Below are 22,217 nucleotides of genomic sequence, written 5' to 3' on the forward strand. Positions count from 1 at the left end.
AAAATGTCTATCAGTTCCTTGAAGGGATCTCACACTCCTACATAGGAACAAGAATAGGTCTTTCATCCCCTTCAAGCATCCCCTGCTTTTGTTCCATATGCCTTGATAATCTTATTTAACAAGAGATCTGTTGAACCACAACCTTTAAAATTCCAATTGAGGCCCAGCATTGACAGCCTTTTGGGGAGAGATTTCCACACTACTTTAGTTTCACTTCTTAAGATTGTGCCACTTTGTTCTGGATTCCCCGCCCGAGAAAATAGCTTTTCTTTTCCTATATTATCAAATCATCATTTTAAAATAATCCCTCAGCCTTCCTTTTTTGTTTAAAAAAAGGAATGCAGATTATGTAACCCATCCTCATAATCTAAACTCTTTAAATTGTTGTGAATCTGGGTTGTATCACCTCTAAGGCTATTATATCCTTCCTATGGTGCAATGTCCAGAACTCAACATGGTACTCAAATGGGGTCTAACCAAGGTTCTGTACAATTGAAGCATAACTTCCTCCCGATTTGAATTCTAACCTCTTAAGGTAGAGGCCACCAATTAGCCTTTTGGAGTACTTTTTATACCTGTGCACCAGCTTGATTTGATTGTTTGAATTATTGATTGCCTTAGCACCCAAATCCCTTTGCTCCTTCACATTTCCTAGTTTCATAACTAAAATATTCTGATTTGACTTTCTTGTATTCAAAGTGGGTGAACTTACACTTCCCCCCATTGAACTCCATCCATTGTAGCTTTTCCCACTCAATCTGTTTGTAATTTTCTGCTCATATTTATACAACTTACTATGTCTTCTAACTTAGTTTATCTGCAAACTTGCATAGACAAGCTGTAGTCCTCTCCAGGTCCAGTGTATATGGTGAAAAGCTAAGATCTCAGCACAGATCCCAAAGAATACCATTTCTCACACCCTGCTAATCAAGTGCGTTCTCTTTATCCCTACTCTTTATCCCCTATCTCTCAATAATTACCAACCCATGTTACAAGCTTACCTCCAATTCTGTAAGCTTTAAATTTTGTTAATAATCACTACGCAAGATTTTATCAAATGCCACTAGACATCCATCTAGACAACATCCAGTTGCAGCATGCTGACGATTTCAGAAAATGCAACTAAATTAGTCACACATGACTTGCCCCTCACAAATCTATGCTGATTTTCTTCAATCGACTCTCCCATTCCCACTGCTGTCTCCCTGGCCCTGAGGGATAGATTCCAGCAGATGTCCTTAACCAATGAGTCAGTAAACTACGAGGGCAATGAGTCTCATCCTACTGACATCCACATGGTGAGGTCCACATTGCAACCCAGATCTTTGTGATGCAGGCGTGAAGGTCACTAACTGTGATCTTATTTTAGGTAATTGAAACTCTAATAGCAGTTTAGATGAGAGCTTTAAACACAGATGGATAATTGTTGTCTTCACGATGGGTGCAATAGGTAGTTATTGACTTCTGAGCCTGTGGTTGATTAATACAGAAAAGTCTTTCCCAATCACCTGTCTTCTGTAGTCAGACTGAAACAGATGCAAGAGTTGTTTCAGGTTTCAAGCTGGGCTGATGGATTTTTAAAAAATTCATTTCTGGGATGTGGGCTTCACTGGCATTTATTGCCCATCCCTAATTGCTCTTGAGAAGGTGGTGGTGAGCTGCCGCCTTGAACCGCTGCAGCCCCTGGTGCACCCACAGTGCTGTTTGGGCGTTCCAGAATTTTGACGCAGCAACAGTGAAGGAATGGTGATATATTTTCAAGTCAGGATGGTGAATGGGTTGGAGGGGAACTTCCAGGCGGTGGTGTTCTCATGTGTCTGCTGCCCTTGTCCTTCTAGATGGTAGCGGTCGTGGGTTTGGAAGGTGCTGTCTAAGGAGCCTTGGTGAGTTTTTGCAGTGCATCTTGTAGTTGGCACACACTGCTGCTACTGAGTCGGTGATGGCAGGGGTGAATGTTTGTGGATCGGGTGCCAGTCGAGCGAGCTGTTTTGTCCTGGATGGTGTCAAGCTTCTTGAGTGTTGTGGGAGCTGCACTCATCCAGGCAAGTGGAGAGTATTCCATCACACTCCTGACTTGTGCCTTGTAAATGGTGGACAGGTTTTGGGGAGTCAGGAGGTGAGTTACTCACCGGGATGATTGCGCACAGTAACAGACAAAGGCCCCTCTACATCCCTTTAATCTTGAAACTGGGTGACATCTCTTCACAGAAATGTAGAATATCCTGGCTACTTTGAAAGGCCTAGTGGAAATGTGTTTACTTGACAGCTCATTGGATAAATGATTCACTTACCACACCAATCAGAAATATTCCAGGTTTGATGCAAAACTGTGGAGGACATTGAACTGATGAGGGTGTTAAATGATCACACGGATTCAAATAATATTCAGTTAAAGTGTCAGTGTCTCTAATAGTTGTACTTTACCACAATATGTGGAGTACTTTACCAAAGACTATTTCTAAATCCCAGGTTTGAGTTCTACACCGTGTGTAATATGTTGATGTATTTTCATCTTGGTTCTCAGCTTTTATTAATGGTGGGAAATCCTGTTTGTGTTTTAAAGCACTTGTGGCATTGATTATACTGCCAGGTATGGTTTAATCAGATTCTGAAAGCTGTACTTTGTGTACAGCTAACATGTCAGTGAAGTTAATGAGGCAATATGCTGTCATGGGCACCGATAGATACCCGTAATTTTCTAACCGTGGACATGTTCAAAGCTGCCAGAGGCCAAAAATGAAGTAAGACATGTTAAAAATGCATTTTGGGGGAATGAGTGAGGGCACATCTCTTTGCCCCCCCGCTCCCCCCCCAACTTGCGGTTCGACTTTGAGTCAGGAGGATGGAATTTGTCCCTTTACCAGGATTTGAGGTAATAACGTCTCAGTTGGCATTCCAGTGCAATGCGAAAGGACTGCTGCAATGCTGGAGATGCTGTCCATTGCATGAGTTTAAATGACGCTCTCTCTTGTTTGTTCCTGTGGTTTATGGGATTTAAAGATTCCATGGCACAATGTGAAGAGTGGGGAGTTCTCCCTGTACCCTGGCCAATATTCCTCCTTCAACCATCACCATCACAAAAAACAAATTAACTGGCCATTTCCCTCATTTGTTGTTTTTTGAGATGTTATTGTAGACATATTTGCCATGTAATGGTGACAACATTTCGAAAAGTAATTTATTGGATATCGTAAGCTGCCTGATACAGTGCTATGTAAATGCAGGTCAGCATGGTACAATAACAATTCTGTCCCACTTTGCCTTTCTCCTGGGAGCTTTGACCATATGTGCATCTGGTTGCAGTGAAGCTGGGATTGAGAACTTGAAGATTTATGGCATTGTTGGTGTGTGAAGCAAGTTGGAAGTGTGGATTAGTGTTCCAGATCTTGGCTAAACTAAAGCAGTTGAATGACTTTTCCTGTTGTTGGGAATAATATTCAGCAACCTGCCAATTAAAAGATATGTTTGCACCTAAACGTAAAGGTTTTACATTCCCCAAGCAGTAAATGATGCAGATATGGAAGTTGTTGAGGTCACTACAGTATTAATCCAGCTAATCCACACTAAACCTTTGCTATTCATTTAACACAAACTGTACCATAATTTAAATTTACACTGTAAAAGTGGCGAATAGCGGTGAAACGCCTTCAGGTGCTTTACAGCAGCATATACAGACAAAGTTTGACACCAAAAGCTTAGTCAGAAGTATGTTTTTGAAAAGCAACAAAGGAGAGAGGCTTAGAGATAGTTTAAAGTCAAATTTTAGAAGGCAGCATAAGGTTTCTTCATCTCAACATGGTTTAATGGCTACATGTGCTGCCCTGGTGTGGTACTGAGCCATGTGGACCAGCAAGATCCCAGGTTTGTTCTTTGCACTAAGCTTTAGCCGAAGCAACAATTGACCATAATATTCCTGAATAAGAGAGAAATCACAGAATTGGTGAATTCCTGCAGTGCATCTTGTAGGTGGTACAGACTGCTGCTACTGTGAGTCGGTGGTGGAGGGAGTGAATGTTTGTGGATGTGGTGCCAATCAAGCGAGGTTCTTTGTCCTGGATGGTGTCAAGCTTCTTGAGTGTTGTGGGAGCTGCACTCATCCAGGCAAGTGGCAAGTATTCCATCACACTCATGACTTGTGCCTTGTAGATGGTGGACAGGCTTTGTGGAGTCAGGAGGTGAGTTACTCATCGCAGGATTCCTCGCCTCTGACCTGCCCTTGTAGCCACATTATTTATATGGCTAGTTCAGTTTCTGGTCAATGGTAATTCCCAGGATTTTGATAGCGGAGGATTCATCGATTGTGATGTCATTGAATATCATGGGGCGATGGTTAGACTCTTTCTTGTTGGAGATGGCCCTTGTGTGGCACGAATGTTACTTGCCACTTGTCAGCCCAATCCTGGATATTTTCCAGGTCTTGCTGCATTTGGACATGGACTGCTTCAGTATCTGAGGAGTCGCAAATGGTGCTGAAAATTGTGCATTCATCAGCCAACATCCCCACTTCTGACCTTATGATGGAAGGAGGGATGCGTTGAGCTTCACTGGAACAATGCAGCAGGCCAAGGATGGACATGTGGGCATGAGAGCAGGGTGGAGTGTTGAAATGGCAAGCGACAGGGAGGTCTGGGTAATGCTTGCAGACAGACCGAAGGTGTTCTGCAAAGCGGTCAACCAGTCTGCATTTGGTCTCTCCAATGTGGAGGAAACCGCATTGGGAGCAACGAATGCAGTAGACTCAGTTGAGGGAAGTGCAAGTGAAATGCTGCTTCACTTGAAAGGAGTGTTTGGGCCCTTGGACAGTGAGGAGAGGGGAAGTGAAGGGGCAGGTGTTGCATCTTCTGCGGTTGCATGGGAAGGTGCTGTGGGAGGGGGGTTGAGGAGTAGGGGGTGATGGAGGAGTGGACCAGGGTGTCACGGAGGGAACAATCCTTGTGGAATGCTGCCAGGGGAGGTTAAGGGAAGATGTGTTTGGTGGTGGCATCATGCTGGAGTTGGCGGAAATGGCGGAGGATGATCCTTTGAATGCGGAGGCTGGTGGGGTGATAAGTGAGGACAAGGGGGACCCTATCATGTTTCTGGGAGGGAGGAGAAGGTGTGAGGGCGGATGCGCGGGAGATGGGCCGGACACGGTTGAGGGCCCTGTCAACCACCCTGGGTGGAAAACCTCGGTTAAGGAAGAAGGAGGACATGTCAGAGGAACTGTTTTTGAAAGTGGCATCATCAGAACAGATGCGACGGAGGCGAAGGAACTGAGAGAATGGGATGGTGTCCTTACAGGAAGCGGGGTGTGAGGAGCTGTAGTCGAGGTAGCTGTGGGAGTTGGTAGGCTTGTAATGGATATTGGTGGACAGTCTATCACCAGAAATTGAGACAGAGAGGTCAAGGAAGGGAAGTGTCAGAGATGGACCATGTGAAAATGATGGAGGGGTGGAAATTGGAAGCAAAATTAATAAATTTTTCCAGGTCCCGAAGAGAGCATGAAGCAGCACCGAAGTAATCATCGATGTACCGGAGAAAGAGTTGTGGGAGGGGATCGGAACAAGGAATGTTCCACATACCCCATAAAGAGACAGGCATAGCTGGACCCCATGCGAGTACCCATAGCCACACCTTTTATTTGGAGGAAGTGAGAGGAGTTAAAGGAGAAATTGTTCAGTGTGAGAACAAGTTCAGCCAGACAGAGGAGAGTAGTGGTGGATGGGGATTGTTCGGGGCAGAGCCACCAGACCATCCCGGTGGGGGATGGAACGTCCATGGTGAAGAGGAGGCGGTTAGGGCCAGGGGACTGGAAATTGTTGATGTGACGTAGGGTGTCAGAGGAATCACGGATGTAGGTGAGAAGGGACTGGACTAGGGGAGAGAGAAGGGAGACAAGATAGCGAGAAATGAGTTCCGTGGGGCAGGAACAGGCTGACATGATCGGTCTGCCGGGACAGTCCTGTTTGTGGATTTTGGGTAGGAGGTAGAAGCGGGCCGTCCGAGGTTGGGCGACTATCAGGTTGGAAGCTGTGGAAGGAAGATCTCCAGAGGAGATGAGGTCAGTGACAGTCCTGGAAACAATGGCTTGATGTTCAGTGGTGGGGTCATGGTCCAGGGGGAGGTAGGAGGAAGTGTCTGCGAGTTGACATTCAGCCTCTGCGAGGTAGAGGTCAGTGCGCCAGACAACAACAGCATCACCCTTGTCAGCGGGTTTGATGACAATGTCAGGGTTGGACCTGAGAGAACGGAGTGCAGCAAGTTGAGAGAGAGACAGGTTAGAATGGGTGAGAGGAGCAGAGAAATTGAGACGACTAATGTCAAGGTTCTATACAGCTGCAGCATGAATGTTCAGAATAAGTAAAGTTACACTGGTTAACTATAAACTAATGCTACATCAAATAGCTGTAGAATGATATGGTAATGAATGTTTGTCTTCAGGTACCCTACTACCACGGCTGCCCTCAGAACCAGGCATGGCATTGCTCACTATTAAAATAGAAAAAATTGGTCTCAAGGATGCAGGACAGTGTATCGATCCCTACGTAACAGTCAGTGTAAAAGGTAATATAGTGGGATTTTAAAATGGGTTTGGTGTGCATGTAGTTCTATTTACTTAAAGATGACAGATAATGTAATGCCTATAATCATACAGATGTCAATGGGGTAGATCTGACCCCTGTACAAGATACCCCAGTTGCTACTAGGAAAGAAGATATGTACGTACACTTCGCTGTTGATGTGGAAATCCAAAAACACATAGAGAAACTGCCAAAAGGTGAGTCACCTTAATTTACTTCCTTGAAGATCCTTTTCACTAGTGGTGAACAGAGCACTGTGCTGGAGAATATCCTGACACCCACCAAAAATATTCAGCCCATATGCCACGATGAAATAATTCAGATTAGCTTGTTTGGGTTGAGGCTCAGTCAATGTGGGTGGAATATGTGTTACAGCCCTGTTAATCTGAAATGAGATACTAACTTGTGTGAGAGTTACTAATACATATTATACAAACACAAATATTTTAAAATCTGAGAACACCATTAAATTTGGAACTCATTGCTGTTTACTCAAATCTCCACACGAGAAACTGGTATGAGCCAATGCAATCTCATTTCATGACAGAGAAAAGTTTCATTTCATTAGGCTAGGTGGATTCAAACACAGGTCTCAGAAGTGAAAGGCCATGGTCTAACCAACTATGCTGCTGTGCCTGTCTTCCATCTCTCCCTCACAATTTTAACTAGTCAATATTTTAACACTGGAACATTCAAAAAGTGAAATGTAATATTGATCTTAATACTTGTACCATTTAGTGATGTTGCTGTGATATTTATCAGATTTAGTTTCTAACGCATGTACTTCTAGATCAGGAAATACGTCTTGCTTTTCTTTAACAGGTGCTGCTATTTTCTTTGAATTCAAACATTACAAACCTAAAAAGCGATTCACAAGCACAAAATGTTTTGCTTTTATGGAAATGGATGAAATCAAAGCTGGACAGATGGTTATAGAACTGTGAGTATTGGAACATTTGTTTTTAAAGATTCAACATTTCACTTTTATTTTGTCCACCTTTTCACCCTCCCAGATGTTCAAAGATAACTTGATGCCTTTGTAGCTTCTACTTTGTGACCTATTTCAATACTCTCCTGGCCAGACTCCATCTTCCACTCTGTCCCTTGCAAAAAGTCCTTTCTATCCATCACCCCTGTGGTTCAAGAAGGCTGCTCACGTACGAACAAGGAGCAGGCCATTCGGCCCCTCAAGCTTGCCCCACCATTCAATAAGATCATGGCTGATCTGCTCCAGGCCTCAGCTCCTCATTGCCCTCAACTAATCTATCGACCTCCTTTTTAAATACTTCCAGTGATCTAGCCTCCACAACTCTCTGGGGTAGAGAATTCCAGACATTCACTACCCTCAGAGAAGAAATTCCTTCACATCTCAGTTTTAAACGATTGTCCCCATATTCTGTAACTATGTCCCCTAATTTGAGATTCCCCCACATCTTCTCAACATCTACACTGTCAAGCCCCCTCAGAATCTTGTACGTTTCAATAAGATCACCCCTCATTCTTCTAAACTCTAATGAATAAAGGCCTAACCTGTTTAGCTGTTCTTGATAAGTCAACCCCTTCATCCCAGGAATCAGCCTAGTGAGTCTCTTTTGAACTACCTCAAATGCCAGTATATCCTTTCTTAAATATGGGGACCAAAACTGTACACAGTACTCCAGGTGCGGCCTCACCAACACCCTGTACAGTTGTAACAAGACTTCCCTATTTTCAAACTTCAACCCCCTAGCAATACAGGCCAAAATTCGATTTGCCTTCTTAATTACTTGCTGCACCTGCATGCTAACCTTTTGTGTTTCATGCACAAGAACACCCAGATCCCTCTGTGCTGTACATTTTTGGAGTCTCTCTCCATTTAATTAATAGTCTGCCTTTTGATTCTTCCTACCAAAGTACATGACCTCACACTTTCCTACATTAAACTCCATCTGCCAAGTTTTTGCCCACTCACTCAACCTATCTATATCCTCTTGCAGATTCCTTATGTCCTCATCACAACATGCCCTCCCACCTATTTTTGTATTGCCAGCAGATTTGGGTACATTACACTCTGCCCCCTCCTCCAAGTCATTGATATAGATAGTAAATAATTGAGGCCCTAGGACTGATCCTTGTGGCACTCCACTAGTTATGTCTTTCCAACCTGAAAAAGACCCGTTAATCCTGACTGTCTTCTGTGTGCTAACCAATCCTCAATCCATGCTAATACATTACCCCCAATACCATGTGCCCCTATCTTGTGCAATAAGCTTTTATGTGGCACCTTTTTGAATGCCTTCTGGAAATCCAAGTACACAACAATTACCGGTTCCCCTTTATCAACTATGCTTGTTATGTCCTCAAACTACTCTAGAAAATTTGTCAAACATGATTTCCCTTTCACAAAACCATGTTGAGTCTGTTTGATTGTGTTAAGCTTTTCTAAATGTCCTGCTATTTCTTCCTTAATAATGGACTCTAGGATTTTCCCAACAACAGATGTTAGGCTGACTAGCCTATAGTTTCCTGCTTTTTGCCTCCCTCCCTTCTTAAACGGATGTCACATTAGTGGTTTTCCAAACTGCTAGGACCCTCCAGGAATCCAAAGAGTTCTGGAATATTTCGACCAATGCCTCCATGATATCTGCAGTCACTTCCTTTAAAACCCTTTGATGCAGGCCATCAGGTCCTGGTGACTTGTCTGCCTTTAGTCCCATTAGTTTGTCAAATACTTTGTCCCTCAATTCTCCAATCATATACTCCAAGGGTTCTACGCTCACTTTAGCCACTTTCTTTCCTTTTATATGCCCATAGAAGCTCTTGCTGTTTGTTTTTATGTTTCTTGCCAATTTACTTTCATCATGAATTTTCTCCCTATTAGCTTTTTAGTCATCCACTGCTGGTTCCTAAAAAATTCCCAATCTACAAATTCGTCTTCCATGTTATCCCTGCCAATCTGATTTGTCAAGTCATTATTCAGATTAAAATCACCCATGACAATTGTAGCATCCTTCTTACACACTTCCATTATTTCCCAATTTATACTTTGTCCTGCAGTGAGGCAACTCTTTGGGACCCTATAGATGACTCCCACCCCTGACTTCTTCTCCCTGCTATTTCTTGTTTCCACCCAAGCTGATTCCACATCACAATCTATTGCACCTATATCCCTACTCATTGATACCTTCTTTTATTAACAAAGCTACTCCACCTCCTTTTCCTTTTTACCTATTTTTCCGGAACGTCGAATACCCCTGAATATTGAGTTCCAGTCTTGGTCACCCTGCAACAACATCTCTGTAATAGCTATCAAGTCATTCATTTATTTCTATTTGTGTCAACTCATCTATCTTGTTACAGATGCTGTGTGCATTCGGGTAAAGAGCTTGAAGCTTTTGACTTTTTAACCATTATTGCTCATTCTGGTCCTGATTTCTGCTGCGCTCTTCTGCTATTATTTTCTGCCTCTTCATTACCCTGCACCTTTGCTCTCTCGTTTCTTTTTGAATTTTTAAACTTTCCTTCAATTGAACCCTCCCCCCAACTAATTAGTGTAAAGCCCTATCTCTAACCCTAGTTATACGATTCGCCAGGACATTGGTATCAGCATAGTTCAAATGAAGCCCGTCCCACCGGGACAGCTCTCTCCCTCCCCAGTACTGGTGCCAGTGCCCCATGAATCAGAACCTATTTCTCCCATGCCAATCTTTGAGCTATGCGTTTACCTCTCTAATCTTATTTACCCTACGCCAATTTGCACGTGGATCAGGTAGTAATCCTGAGATTATTACTTTTGTAGTTCTGCTTTTTAATTTAGTCCTGAGCAGTTCGTAGTCCCTCAGCAGAATCTCTTTCCTAGTCCTATCTATGTTGTTGGACCATGACAACTGGATCCTTCCCCTCCCACTCCAAGTTCCTCTCCAGCCCAGAAGAGATGTCCTTAACCTTGGCACCAGGGGGAGACGGTGGCATAGTGGTATTGTCGCTGGACTGGTATTCCAGAGACCCAGGTTTAAATCCCACTACGGCAGATGGTGAAATTTGAATTCAATAAAAATCTGGAATTAAAAGTCCGGTGACCATGAAACCATTGTCGATTGTCATAAAAACCCATCTGGTTCATTAATGTCCTTCAGGGAAGGAGATCTGCCATCCTTACCTGGTCTGGTCTACATGTGACTCCAGACCCACAGCAATGTGAAAAAAAAAAGGCCCTCTGAACAAGGGCAATTAGGGATGGGCAATAAATGCTGGCTTAGCCTGCGACGCCCACATCCTATGAATGAATAATAAAAAAAGATAGGCAACACAGCCTTTGGGACTTTGTCTTTGCTGCGGAGAACAGTACTTATTACTAAGATAAAAGCAAAATACTGCGGATGCTGGAAATCTGAAACAAAAAACAGAAAATGCTGGAAAAACTCAGGTCTGACAGCATTTGTGGAGAAACAGAGTTAATGTTTCGAGTCTGTGAGACTCTGAAGAAGAGGCTCTGAAGCAGAGTCATATGGACTCGAAACGTTAAGTTTTCCTTTCCACAGATGCTGTTTGACCTGCTGAGTTTTTCCAGCATTTTCTGTTTTTGTTTCAGTACTTATTTCTCTTTTCTCCCCCCACTTGAATGGTGCTCTGTACCACGGTGCTGTGGTCAGTTTGCTCATCCTCCCTGCAGTCTGTGCCCTCATCCACACTGGGACCAAGAATCTATTTGACAAGGGCACCGGCTGAGGCTCCTCCAAAGCTAAGTTCTGGATCCCCATACCTGCCTCACTCGCAGTCACACCTTTCCTTGACCATGGTCCAAATTTGATGTAATTAATCTAAAGGGTGTGACTGTCACCTGAAACAATGTCCAGGTAACTCTCCCCCTCGCTGATGTGTCGCAATGTCCGCAGCTCGGATTCCAGCTCAACAGCTCTGAGCTGAAGTTCCTCGAGCAGCCAACACTAGCTGCAGATGTGGTCACCATGGATCGCACCAGCGTCCACCAGATTACACATACTACAGATGCAACACATCGCCTGCCCAGTCATCTCTATTTAATTAATTAATTTGGATATTAAATAGTGAATTTCTTAACAGCTGATTTAAACCACTAGGCCGATCAAAAGAGACACGGAAGAGATGCCCATCAATCACCTACCAGTTTTCCTTTGACGTCACACTTCGGCTCTGACAGGTAGAAACAGATTGAAGTGGCTCTGTGCCGCAAGTTTTTATCTCCCGTTGCCCTTCTCACGTAGGTCTTGTATATTTCAATAAGGTCGCCTCTCATTCTTCTAAACTCCAATGAGTACAGGCCCAACCTACTCAACCTCTCCTCATAAGAAAATCCCTCCATACCCAGGATCAACCTTGTGGACCTTCACTGGACTGCCTCCAATGCCAGTATATCTTTCCTTAGATAAGGGGGCCAAAACTTTTCTCAGTATTCTAGGTATGGGCTAACGAGTGCCTTGTATAGTTTTAGTAAGACTTCCTTATTTTTATACTCCATTCCCTTTGAAATAAAGGCTAACATTCTATCTGCATTCCCTATTACCTGAACTTATATGCTAGCTTTTTGTGATTCATGCATGAGGACCCCCAAATCCCTGTGCTGCAGCTTTCTCCGTTTAAATCATATTCAACTCCTTTATTCTTCCTGCCAAAGTACATAATCTCATATTTTCTCACATTATATTCCATCTGCCAAGTTTTTCCCCACTAAACTTAACCTGTGTATATCCCTCTGTAGACTGTGCCATCCTCACCAATTGCCTTTCCATCTATTTTTGTGTCATCCACAAACTTGGCAATAGTACATTCACTTCCCTCTTAAATATATATTGTAAACAATTGTGGCCTCAGCACTGATCCCTGTGGCACTCCACTAGCTACAGGTTGCCATCCTGGAAATGCTCCCCTTTTCCCAATTCTTTGGCTTCTATTATAGCCAATCCTCTATCCATGCTGATATATCACCCCCAACACCACGGGCCCTTATTAAGTAGGCTTACACGCGGTAAGTACCTTCTCGAATGCCTTTTGGAAATCCAAATATATTACATCTACAGGTTCCCCCTTATCTATCCTGCTTGTTACCTCCTGAAAGAATTCTAATAATTTTGTCAGGCATGATTTCTCCTTCATGAAGCTATGCTGACTCTGCTTGATTATATTATGTATTTCTAAATGCTCTGCTGTTACATCCTTTATAATAGACATTTTCCCAATGACAGATATTAAGCTAGCTGGCCTACAGTTCTGTTTTTGTCTCCCTTTCTTTTTGAATAAGGGTGTTACATTGGCAGTTTTCCAATCCTCTGGGGCTTTTTCAGAATCTAAGGATTCACTTTGGCTTCTCTCTTCCTTATATATTTAAAGAATCCTCAGGCACTCTTTCCTCCACCCCAAATGATTCCTCTGTACTCTGTTTCCAATCTCCCTTTCCTCTCAAGTCCTTGAACATATTGCTGCCCAAATCAGTGTCCATCTTTCCCACAATTCCATATTTGAATCCCTCCAATCAGCTTCTGGTCCGGCTGCAGTACTGAAATGGTCCTTGCTAAAGTCACAAATGACATTCTTTGTGATTGATAAAGCTTTCCCTAGGGGTCAGTGTTGGGATCCTTGCTCTTCCTGATATATATTTATGTCCTAGACCTTGGTATAGAGGGCACAATTTCAAAATTTGCAGATGATACGAAACTTGGAAGCATTGTGAACTGTGAGGAGGATGGTATAGAATTTCAGAAGGTCATAGACAAGTTAGTGGAATGTGTAGACAGGTAGCAGGTGAAGTTCAATGCAGAGAAATATGAAGTGTTCCATTTTGGTAGGAAAAACATGGAGACACAATATAAAGGGTACAACTCTAAAGGAGGTGCAGGAGCAGAGAGGCCTTGGTGAATATGTGCAAATGTCATTGTGGCAGAACAGGTTGAGAGTGCAGTTAATAAAGCATGCAGTATCCTAGGCTTTATTAATCGGAGCATAGAGTATGAGCAAGGAGGTTATGTTGAACTTGTATGGGACACTAGTCTGGCCTCAGCTGGAGTATTGCATGCAGTTCTGGGTGTCTCACTTTTGTAAGGATGTGAAGGGATTGGAGAGGTCGGAGAAAAAAATGAACGAGAATGGTTCCAGGGATGAGGAACTTCAGTTAAGATAGATTGGAAGAAATTTGATAGAGGTATTGAAAATCGTGAGGAGGTCTGGACAGAGTAGAAAGGGAAAACTGTTCCCACTTGTGAATGGATCAAAAACACAAGGGTGTAGGTTTAACGTAATTAGTAAAAGCAGCAAAAGTGACATCAGGAAAAACTTTTTCATGTCGCGAGTAGTTAAGGTCAGGAATGCACTGCTTGTTGTGTGGCGGAGGCGGGTTCAGTAGAAACATTGAAAAGGAAGAACGTGCAGTAGGGAGAATGGCACTAAGTGAATTGCTCATTTGGAGAGCCTTTGCAGACATGATGAGCCAAATGGCCTTCTGTCCTGCTTCAACTTATCTGCTGCTGAAACCCTCAGCCATACCTTTGTTAGTTCTAAACTTAACTCTTCTAATGCTCTGCTGGCCAGCCTCCCATCTTCCACCTTACATAAAAGTGGTGGTCATCTAACCCCATACCCCCACCCATATATGTTTATATAGTGCCTTTAATGTAATGAAACATACCAAGGCACTGTTATAAAACTAAATGACAGAGGCACATAAGGAGATATTAGGTCAGAGGATGAAAGCAAGGTGGAGAGCCAGTGGGGTTAAAGGGAGGGTATTCCAAAGATTTGGGCCTAGGTGACTGAAAGTGTAGCCACCAATGGGGGAGCAATTAAAATCCAAAATTCTGCTGCCCATATCTTAACACTCCAAATTTTGTTCATCCATTACACCTTTGCAGACAGAACAATTTAAGTCATCCTAAATCCTTCCATTGTCACACTACTATCTCTGCAGCCTCCTCCAACCCTGCAAGCCTTTGAGATCTCTGCTTCTCCAATTCTAGTGCAAACCTCATTTCAATTACTTCACCATTCTTTCAACTGTCTTGGCCTCAAGTGCTGGATTTCCATCCCTAAACCCCTATCTCTCCATCAAGATACTGCTTAAAACCTACCCACTTTGGTCAAGCATTTGATCATATCTCCTTCTGTGGCTGTGTCAAATGTCATGATTTTCTCCATCCTTATCCATACCGCACAAAGGTGATTTTAAAGACTTATTTTCTCTACTCTTTCTGCTCAGATACAAAAAGCCAACAGACTTCAAGAGAAAAAAGTTGCATTTGCTAACCAAGAAACCACTGTATCTCCACCTCCATCAGACATTGCACAAGGAGTGATCTGCTATATGTGCTGTGGTACATGGGCAAACATTGTGGTAAATCTGTGTGTGTACAACAGAACTAGCACTGTGTAGCACGTTTATGATCCAATACTTGCAATAAGAATACAGTATCATTGTTCAATGTCCCATGAAGACATCGAGTCCCAAGCTGCTGCAATTCAGGAAAATATTTCATACTGGTTAACATTGCCATTTTATATCATTTTAATAATTAATCCTGGAATGTTGGCAGAATTACTGTTCGGTGTGCTGAAGAATGAAAAATACCGACACTACCTGTGGTAGCTAATACAGCACTTGTTAACTTATTTAAACTGAAGGAATTGCTGAAATCATCTTGGAGGCAGTAGCTTTCTGTAGTTAACTATTACAGTAAAATCAAGTGTACAAAGGAAGGATTTCTGATGTACAGGTGAGTGGAAATATTATATAGTGGTACTTCCAAACAGCCAGAAGGGTATTTGTTGAAACAAAAGTCACTCAGATGCTTTGCTAAAAATGTATTTGAAGTGCCAGAGTGCAGTGTGTTGGCCAAAGCTCTTACTAAAAAATGTATTCTATGTCTAATCATTGCACTACAACAGCATGTAGCATCCTGTTCAATAATAATTTGTGGAGTTTATAATGAAGATTCATGTATGCTTGGGGGGGAATAAGAAAAACACTGATTCATACTGTGCTAATCTGTACATTCAGTAGCCATTATTACATGTAAATCACTGTTGATAAAGAAAAGGGGGCAAGAACAGCACTGAGGAATGTTCATTGACAACCCAGTAATTTTAATCTTTATTAATAAATTTTCTCAATAGTAAAATAAGTTACATCTGGCCTTAATTATAGAGTATTCCTGTTTGTTTTTCCTAAACAGAAATCAAACTAAAACAGGGGCTGCAAGACACAAATGGATGGGTTCATTGAAATATGTACGGATTACAAATGTATTGCCATGACTACATCAATCAGGCAGCTCTCTAATCAGCTGATATTTCCACAGGAAAAGTTTTTCCCCCAACCATTTAAAATAAAAAGGCATCAAAACACTGGTCACATTAGCAAAAGATTTATATCACTACACAAGAGACACAGGCACCCTAATATTGCACAATTAACTCCTTTGATTGGCAGAGTGGCTATCTTGTGACAGATTCCAAGTAAAGTTTTCAAAGCTGTAACCAGCAGTTACACTTAATTATTTGAGAATCGCCTCCACAAATACACTTACCCATTTCCACAATTGGAACATACAGAACTCCAGCAGTCCAAGGGTTTTCCAGCTGAAGAATTCTAAACTGGTGATGGAATCTGACCCCGTCACCCAATGGTAAAAGCCACTGCTCATGCAGAGTGATGGGATTCTCCATAAGCCATTACATTTTAAACATGTCCTAATTAGATTGTTGCTAGTGAAATAATCCCTAATTTCTGGGCACAGGAGAACTGAGGCCCATTGAATACTTTGACATACATTTAAAAAGTACAACTGCCTGAGATGAGGGATCAGTTAAGTTGAAAGCCTGGCCTCACGATGCCTTTAAAATCACGAGCGGTTGTCTGGTTCTGGTGGATGCGAGCCTGGTGGATATTCCCGGCTACCAGGAGGCAGTGTCGGACCAGGAGGAAAGTTCCTTGGTCCATGCGGATACTCCCTGGCACCAGGTGGGATGTCTCTCAGAAGATGAGGTGGTGGCGGTAAGGGCCCAGGAAGAAAAGGTCTGTGGCTTGGAGGAGGAAACGGGCCTGGAGGGAGAAACGGGCCTGGAGGGAAGTCTCGAAGGGCTGGAACACGCACTGTAAAATCCAAGAGAAACCAGGAGTCAGATTGGCAGAATCCAACATAAGGTGAGTTCAAAATGAAATTTTAAAATATCCTCAATTTAAACCACAGCAGCAGCTATTTAGAATAAGTTAATCCTACCTAAGTGGTTTTGTGCAAGTGGGACTGGTCCATATGAGCCTCTGGATGATGGAGGAGGCCCATGTCGAGGTCCCAGGGGAGTTATTCCACCCATTGGTAAATTCATAATAGGTGTTCCAGGAAAAGATGGTGCAGCCTGAAGAGCATTAGCATTCACCTGTAGTTTGTCATCAGGATGGGGAGAAGAGAAAAGATTTTAAAAGCCTCAATATTCACAAGATTACTAATTTCTTCAACCACTAAGTTTTCAGCAGCATATACCAGATGGAAGTAGGTCCTTCAAGCAGATGACCTGTATTCACAAGATTTTATCCAGTTACAGCTAAGGAACAGTTAGAGCTGTGTTAAATAGAAGAATACAAGCCACAAAACGTAACCTGGGGTGTAACAATTGTATAGTTAGTTTATTTGACATGCAAAGTTGGAAAATTGAGTGAAGCACAAATGACAGTCATTCCTTCAAATTCACGTTGACTTTCGAGTTCATATTAGTTTGCTTTAAATATACAAATTACTTGGCACACACTGCTTTTATCTTTAACACAGGTGTGAATTTAAAATCTCAAGGCGTACAGCTTCAATCTCCTGTTACTACTACTCACTGTCTTTGATTGTTCAGAGGAGGGTGGTTGAGAGAAAGATACTGACTCTTCAGGCTTATCAACAGTGTCTTGCTTTAGAGAAAAAGAAGAAATTAATAGAAAATAAAGTGAAGGGTAAAACAGTAGCAAACCAGTTGTGTGAAACTCAAGGTAACTGGATTACTCTGCACTAAACTGTATTGGCATCCTTGAAGGTGGATAAATCACCAGGGCCAGATGGATTGTATCCCAGGCTGTTAAAGGAAGCCAGGAGGATCGGAGGTCTGCAAACGTACCATTATTAAAAAAGAGTACGAGGGATGGGCCAGAAAATTATAGGCTGGTCAGTCTGATTTCAATGGTGAGAAAATTATTGGAAACAACTCTGAAACACAAGATAAACTCACTTAGAAAGGCATGGATTGATCAGTGATAGTCAGCATGGTTTTGTTAGAGGTAGATTGTGTTTTACTAACTTAATAGAATTTTTTGAGGAAGTAACAAGGGGGATTGATGAGGGTCGTGCAGTGGATGTTGTCTACATGGATTTTAGTAAGATGTCTAACAAGGTCCCACACAGAGTCTGGCGGGGAAAGTGGCAGGTTGGATCCAAAATTGGCTGAGTGACAGGAAAAAAAGGGTAATGGTTGATGGATGTTTTTGCAAATGGAAAACGGTTTCCAGTGGTGTTCCACAGGGCTGAGGCCCTTCCTGTTGTATATATTCATGATTTAGACGGAAATGTGGGAGGCTCGATTGGGAAATTTGCAGATGACAAAAATTGACCATTTGGTTGATAGTGAAGAAGATAACTGTAGACTCCAGAATGATATGTGGTTGGGTGGACAGGAAAGTGGCAAATAGAATTCAATCTGGAAAAGTGTGAGGTAATGCATTTGGGGAGGGCAAACAAAGCTAGGGAATACTCAGTAAACAGGAGGATATTGAGAGGGGTTGAGGAAGTGAGACACCTTGGCATGCATGTCCACAGGTCCTTGAAGGTGGCATGACAGGTGGACAAGGTGGTCAAGGAAGCATATGAAATGCTTTCCTTTATTGGGTGAGGTATTGAATACAAAAGCAGGATGTAATGATTGAAGTGTATAAAATGCTGGTTAGGCCACAGCTGGAATTGTGTACACAGTTCTGGTCACCACATTACAGGAAGGACATAATTGCTCTGGAGAGTGTAGAGAGAAGATTTACAAGAATGTTGCCAGGGCTTGAAAATTGCAGCGACGAGGAGAGATTGGATATGCTAGGGTTGTTTTTCTTAGAACAGAGGAGGCTGAGGGGTGACCGAATGGAGGGGCCTAGGTAGAGTAGACAGGAAAGACCTGTTTTCCATAGCTGAGGGGTCAATTAGGGGCATAGATTTAAGGTGATTGGTAGAAAGATTAGAGGGGACATTAGGAAAAACTTTCACCCAGAGGGTAGTGGGCATGTGGAATTCACTGCCTAAGTTGGTGGTTGAAGCTGAAATGCTCATCTCTTTTAAAAGGCACCTGTATCTGCATCTGAAGTGCTGGAGCCTGCAAGGCTATGGACTAGGTGGTAAAAGTGGGATTAAAATGAGCAGCTAGTTTCTTTTTTCTCTTTTTGGCTGGCGCAGATGCAATGGACTGAATGGTCTATGGTTCTAACTCTGTCCTCATCAGGTGCTGTCACTGGTTATTTTCCAATAGGAGTTGCAGAAAAGTGGCCAGGATCTTTCCCTTCCGAAGGGTGTTGATCCTAAATGCAGAGCTCACATCACTACCCAAGATAAAATTGGCTAAACCCACAAAGTCAGGGGTTTGAATCTGAAAATTCCTGTTGTACATATCTAGCCAATTACTCCCTTAGCATTCTGACAAAGTGTGAGCATCTTAGAAAAGAACACTTGGAATCTGAAGGTTTCATTTTGTTTTGGCTAAAGAATCAGAAGTAGGATGACAGTGAGCCACATAGATTAATATTAGGTCATATACCAAAAGCTCGATCAAACCGGAAGGTTTTAAGGAGTGTCTTAAAGGAGGAAAGTGAGGTGTAGGGAAGGAATTCCAGAACTTGGGGCCAACTGAAGGCATGCCCACCAATGGTGGAGCAATTAATTGGGAATGCACAAGAGGCTAGAGTTAGAGAAACGCAAATATCTCATGGGACTAGAGGAGATTACAGGGGCAAGGCATGGAGGGATTTGAAAACAAGGATGAGAATTTTAAAGTCAAGATGTTGTTGACTGGGAGCCAATCTAGGTCAGCGAGCACAGGGAGAATGGGAGCAGCAGAGTTTTTGATGATCTCAGGTAGAGGATAGAATGTCAGAGACCAGCCAGAGATGTACTGGAATAGTCAGTGGTAACAAAGCCGTGAACTATTTGTTCTGCAGCAAATGAGCCAAGACAGACAAAGTTATAGAGCTGGAAATAAGTAGGCTTAAAGATGCTACAAAAATTAGATCAGAAACTCATCTCAGGATCAAATGTGAGGTTGTAAATAGCATGGCTTAATCACTGACTGTTGCCTGGGTAAGGAATGGAATTGGTAGCTATGTGAGTTTGGAGCAGAGAATGAAAACAATGGCTTCAGTCTACCCAATATGTAATTGGAGGAAATTTCTGCTCATCCAGAACTATCAGATAAACAATCTGATAATTTAGCAACAGTGGAGGAGCTGAGGGAGAGAACGGTGAGGTAGAGCTGGGTGTTGTTAGCATGTGTGTGAAAACTAACGCTGCCTTCAGATGATGTTGCAGAGGAACAACATGCAGATGAGAAATAAGAGGGGGCCAAGGATAGATCCTTGGCTGGGAGGGTGGGTCATTGGAGAAATAGGAAAAGCAGCCATTGCTAGTGATTCTCTGGCTACGGTTAGATAGATAAGAATGAAACTATATGAGATCAGTCCAAGTCAGCTGAACAACAGTAGGAGGCATTGGAGGATGGTGTGGTTAACCGTGTCAAAGGCTGCAGACAAGAAGGACGAGGAGGTTTGCATTTGCCAGTTACATAGGATGTCATTTCTGGCTTTGATAAGACCTATTTTGGTACCTTGGTGGGTTAGTAAACCTGATTGGAGGGGTTCATACATGTCGTTCTGGGAAAGAGGAGGAATGGATTTGGGAGGCAACAACACTTTCAAAGACTTTGGAGAGAAAAGGGAGGTTGCAGATGGGGTGGTAGTTTGAGGACAGCCCAGTGATGGCAACAGATTTAAAGGAGAGAGGGATAACGCCAGAAAAGACAAGACTGTTCATAATACCTGCTAACATTGGGGCCAGGAAGGGAAGTTGGGTGATCAGAAATTTACTGGGAATAGGATTGAGGGAACAAGAGGTGGGCCTCATGGACTTGAGCCCAGAGAGAGCATGAAGGGAGATGGGAGGGAAACTAGAGAAAGATGCAAGGTCAGGGCAAGGGGGATCATTGACACAATTTTGGCCAGGTGGGCTAGTGGAACTTGGCAGAGATTTTTTTTATATTAGCTCATGGGATGTCAGCGTCACTAGTGAAGACAGCATTTATTGCCCATTCATAATTGCTCTGGAGAAGGTGGTGGTGAGCTGTCTTCTTGAACTACTGCAGTCCATGTAGTGTAGGAACACCTACAGTGCTGTTAGGAAGAGAGTTCCAGGATTTGACCCAATGACAGTGAAAGAACAGCGATATAGTTCCAAGTCAGGATGGTGTGTGGTTTGAAGGGGAACTTGCAGGTGGTGGTATTTCCATGCATCTGCTGTCCTTGTGATACCAGATGGTAGAGGTTGTGGGTTTGAAAAGTACTGTTGAAGGAGCCTTGATGAGCTGTTGCGCAGCATCTTGGACAGCAGGCATGTCCAAGTCACGGCCTGCGAGCCAGATTGTGGCCCCTGAGCCCTCTGGACTCGACCCGCCAAACTTGTTGGGCATACAGCATCTTTCAAATCTAACTCAGTTGTAAAGCTGCTCGTCTAATCACAGGCTCACCAAATGCAGGGAGAAAGCAGCCTGTGATTGGACAAGCTGCAAACAGTGGGAAGTGAAGTTAAGTTTCCAAGCTAAGTGTCAGAGCCCTGAGCAAGAGCCAGGCCTGCCTGTGAGCGCACAGGTGTGGGAGAAGGCAGAGTGAGTGTGCATGTGTGTGAGAGGAAGGGGAGAGTGTGAGTGTGTGTGTGGAAGAGAGTGAGAGTGCGTGTGAGAGAGATTTAGGGGAGAGTGAGAGTAGGTGTGTGTTGGTGTGCGAATGTGCGCACGCGTGTCTGGGAAAGAGGGGAATGTGTTATGCCGAACCTTACCTTTCCAAAATTTGTTCATCAGCCCCTTGAATGAGAAAAAAATTGAAATGTGGGCACCCACAAGAAAAGGTTTGGCAAGCCTGTTGTAGATGGTGTAAACTGCTACAACTGTGTGTCAGTGGTGGAGGGAGCACCTATTATGCAGGCTGCTTTATCTTGGATGGTGTCGAGCTTCGAGTGTTGAAGCATTCATCAGGCAAATGGAGAGTATTCCATTGCACTTCTGACTTGTGCCTTGTAGATTGTGGACAGGCTTTGAGGAGGGGAGTTACTCACCCTAACTCTCTGCCTCTGACCTGCTCTTGTAGCCACAGTATTTATATGGCTGGTCCAGTTCAGTTTCTGGTCAATGGTAACCCCAGAAGGTTGATAGTGGGGTGTTCAGCGATGATGGTTAGATTCTCTCTTGTGGGACATGATCATTTCCTAGCACTTGTTTGGAACGAATGTAACTCCACTCATCAGCCCAAGCCTGGATATTATCTGGGTTTGCTGCTGTATCTGAGGAGTCACGAATGGTGCTGAACATTGTGCAATCAGCAACAAGCACCCCCACTTCTGACCTTATGATGGAAGGAGGGTCATTGATGAAGCAGCT

The 22,217-nt window shown here is 43.2% G+C and overlaps 2 protein-coding genes across 4 annotated transcripts in view; one reads left to right on the top strand and one right to left on the bottom strand.

The window, feature by feature from the left end:
- Nucleotides 1-22,217, top strand: part of aida (axin interactor, dorsalization associated) — a 96,908-nt gene that overhangs the window by 59,505 nt on the left and 15,186 nt on the right. Inside the window, exons 7-10 of one of the 2 annotated variants that reach the window (XM_078542776.1) lie at nucleotides 6,421-6,543; nucleotides 6,635-6,757; nucleotides 7,383-7,500; nucleotides 14,764-15,496. In XM_078542776.1, coding sequence (XP_078398902.1) covers nucleotides 6,421-6,543; nucleotides 6,635-6,757; nucleotides 7,383-7,500; nucleotides 14,764-14,860 — 461 coding nt within the window. In that variant the 3' untranslated portion in view covers nucleotides 14,861-15,496. Of the gene's footprint in view, nucleotides 1-6,420; nucleotides 6,544-6,634; nucleotides 6,758-7,382; nucleotides 7,501-14,763; nucleotides 15,497-22,217 lie in introns of those variants that run through there. The other variant, XM_078542778.1, reaches the window with a different exon arrangement.
- mia3 (MIA SH3 domain ER export factor 3) overlaps nucleotides 15,627-22,217 on the bottom strand; it is a 126,960-nt gene continuing 120,369 nt past the window's right edge. Inside the window, exons 28-30 of one of the 2 annotated variants that reach the window (XM_078542771.1) lie at nucleotides 17,386-17,457; nucleotides 16,784-16,940; nucleotides 15,627-16,656 (exon numbers count right to left, since the gene is read on the bottom strand). In XM_078542771.1, the coding sequence (XP_078398897.1) occupies nucleotides 16,406-16,656; nucleotides 16,784-16,940; nucleotides 17,386-17,457 (480 nt within the window). In that variant the 3' untranslated portion in view covers nucleotides 15,627-16,405. The remainder of the gene's footprint in view (nucleotides 16,657-16,783; nucleotides 16,941-17,385; nucleotides 17,458-22,217) is intronic. The other variant, XM_078542772.1, reaches the window with a different exon arrangement.

This window comes from Cetorhinus maximus, chromosome 5, assembly GCF_964194155.1.
Source record: "Cetorhinus maximus chromosome 5, sCetMax3.hap1.1, whole genome shotgun sequence".
Taxonomy (NCBI): Eukaryota; Metazoa; Chordata; class Chondrichthyes; order Lamniformes; family Cetorhinidae; genus Cetorhinus; species Cetorhinus maximus.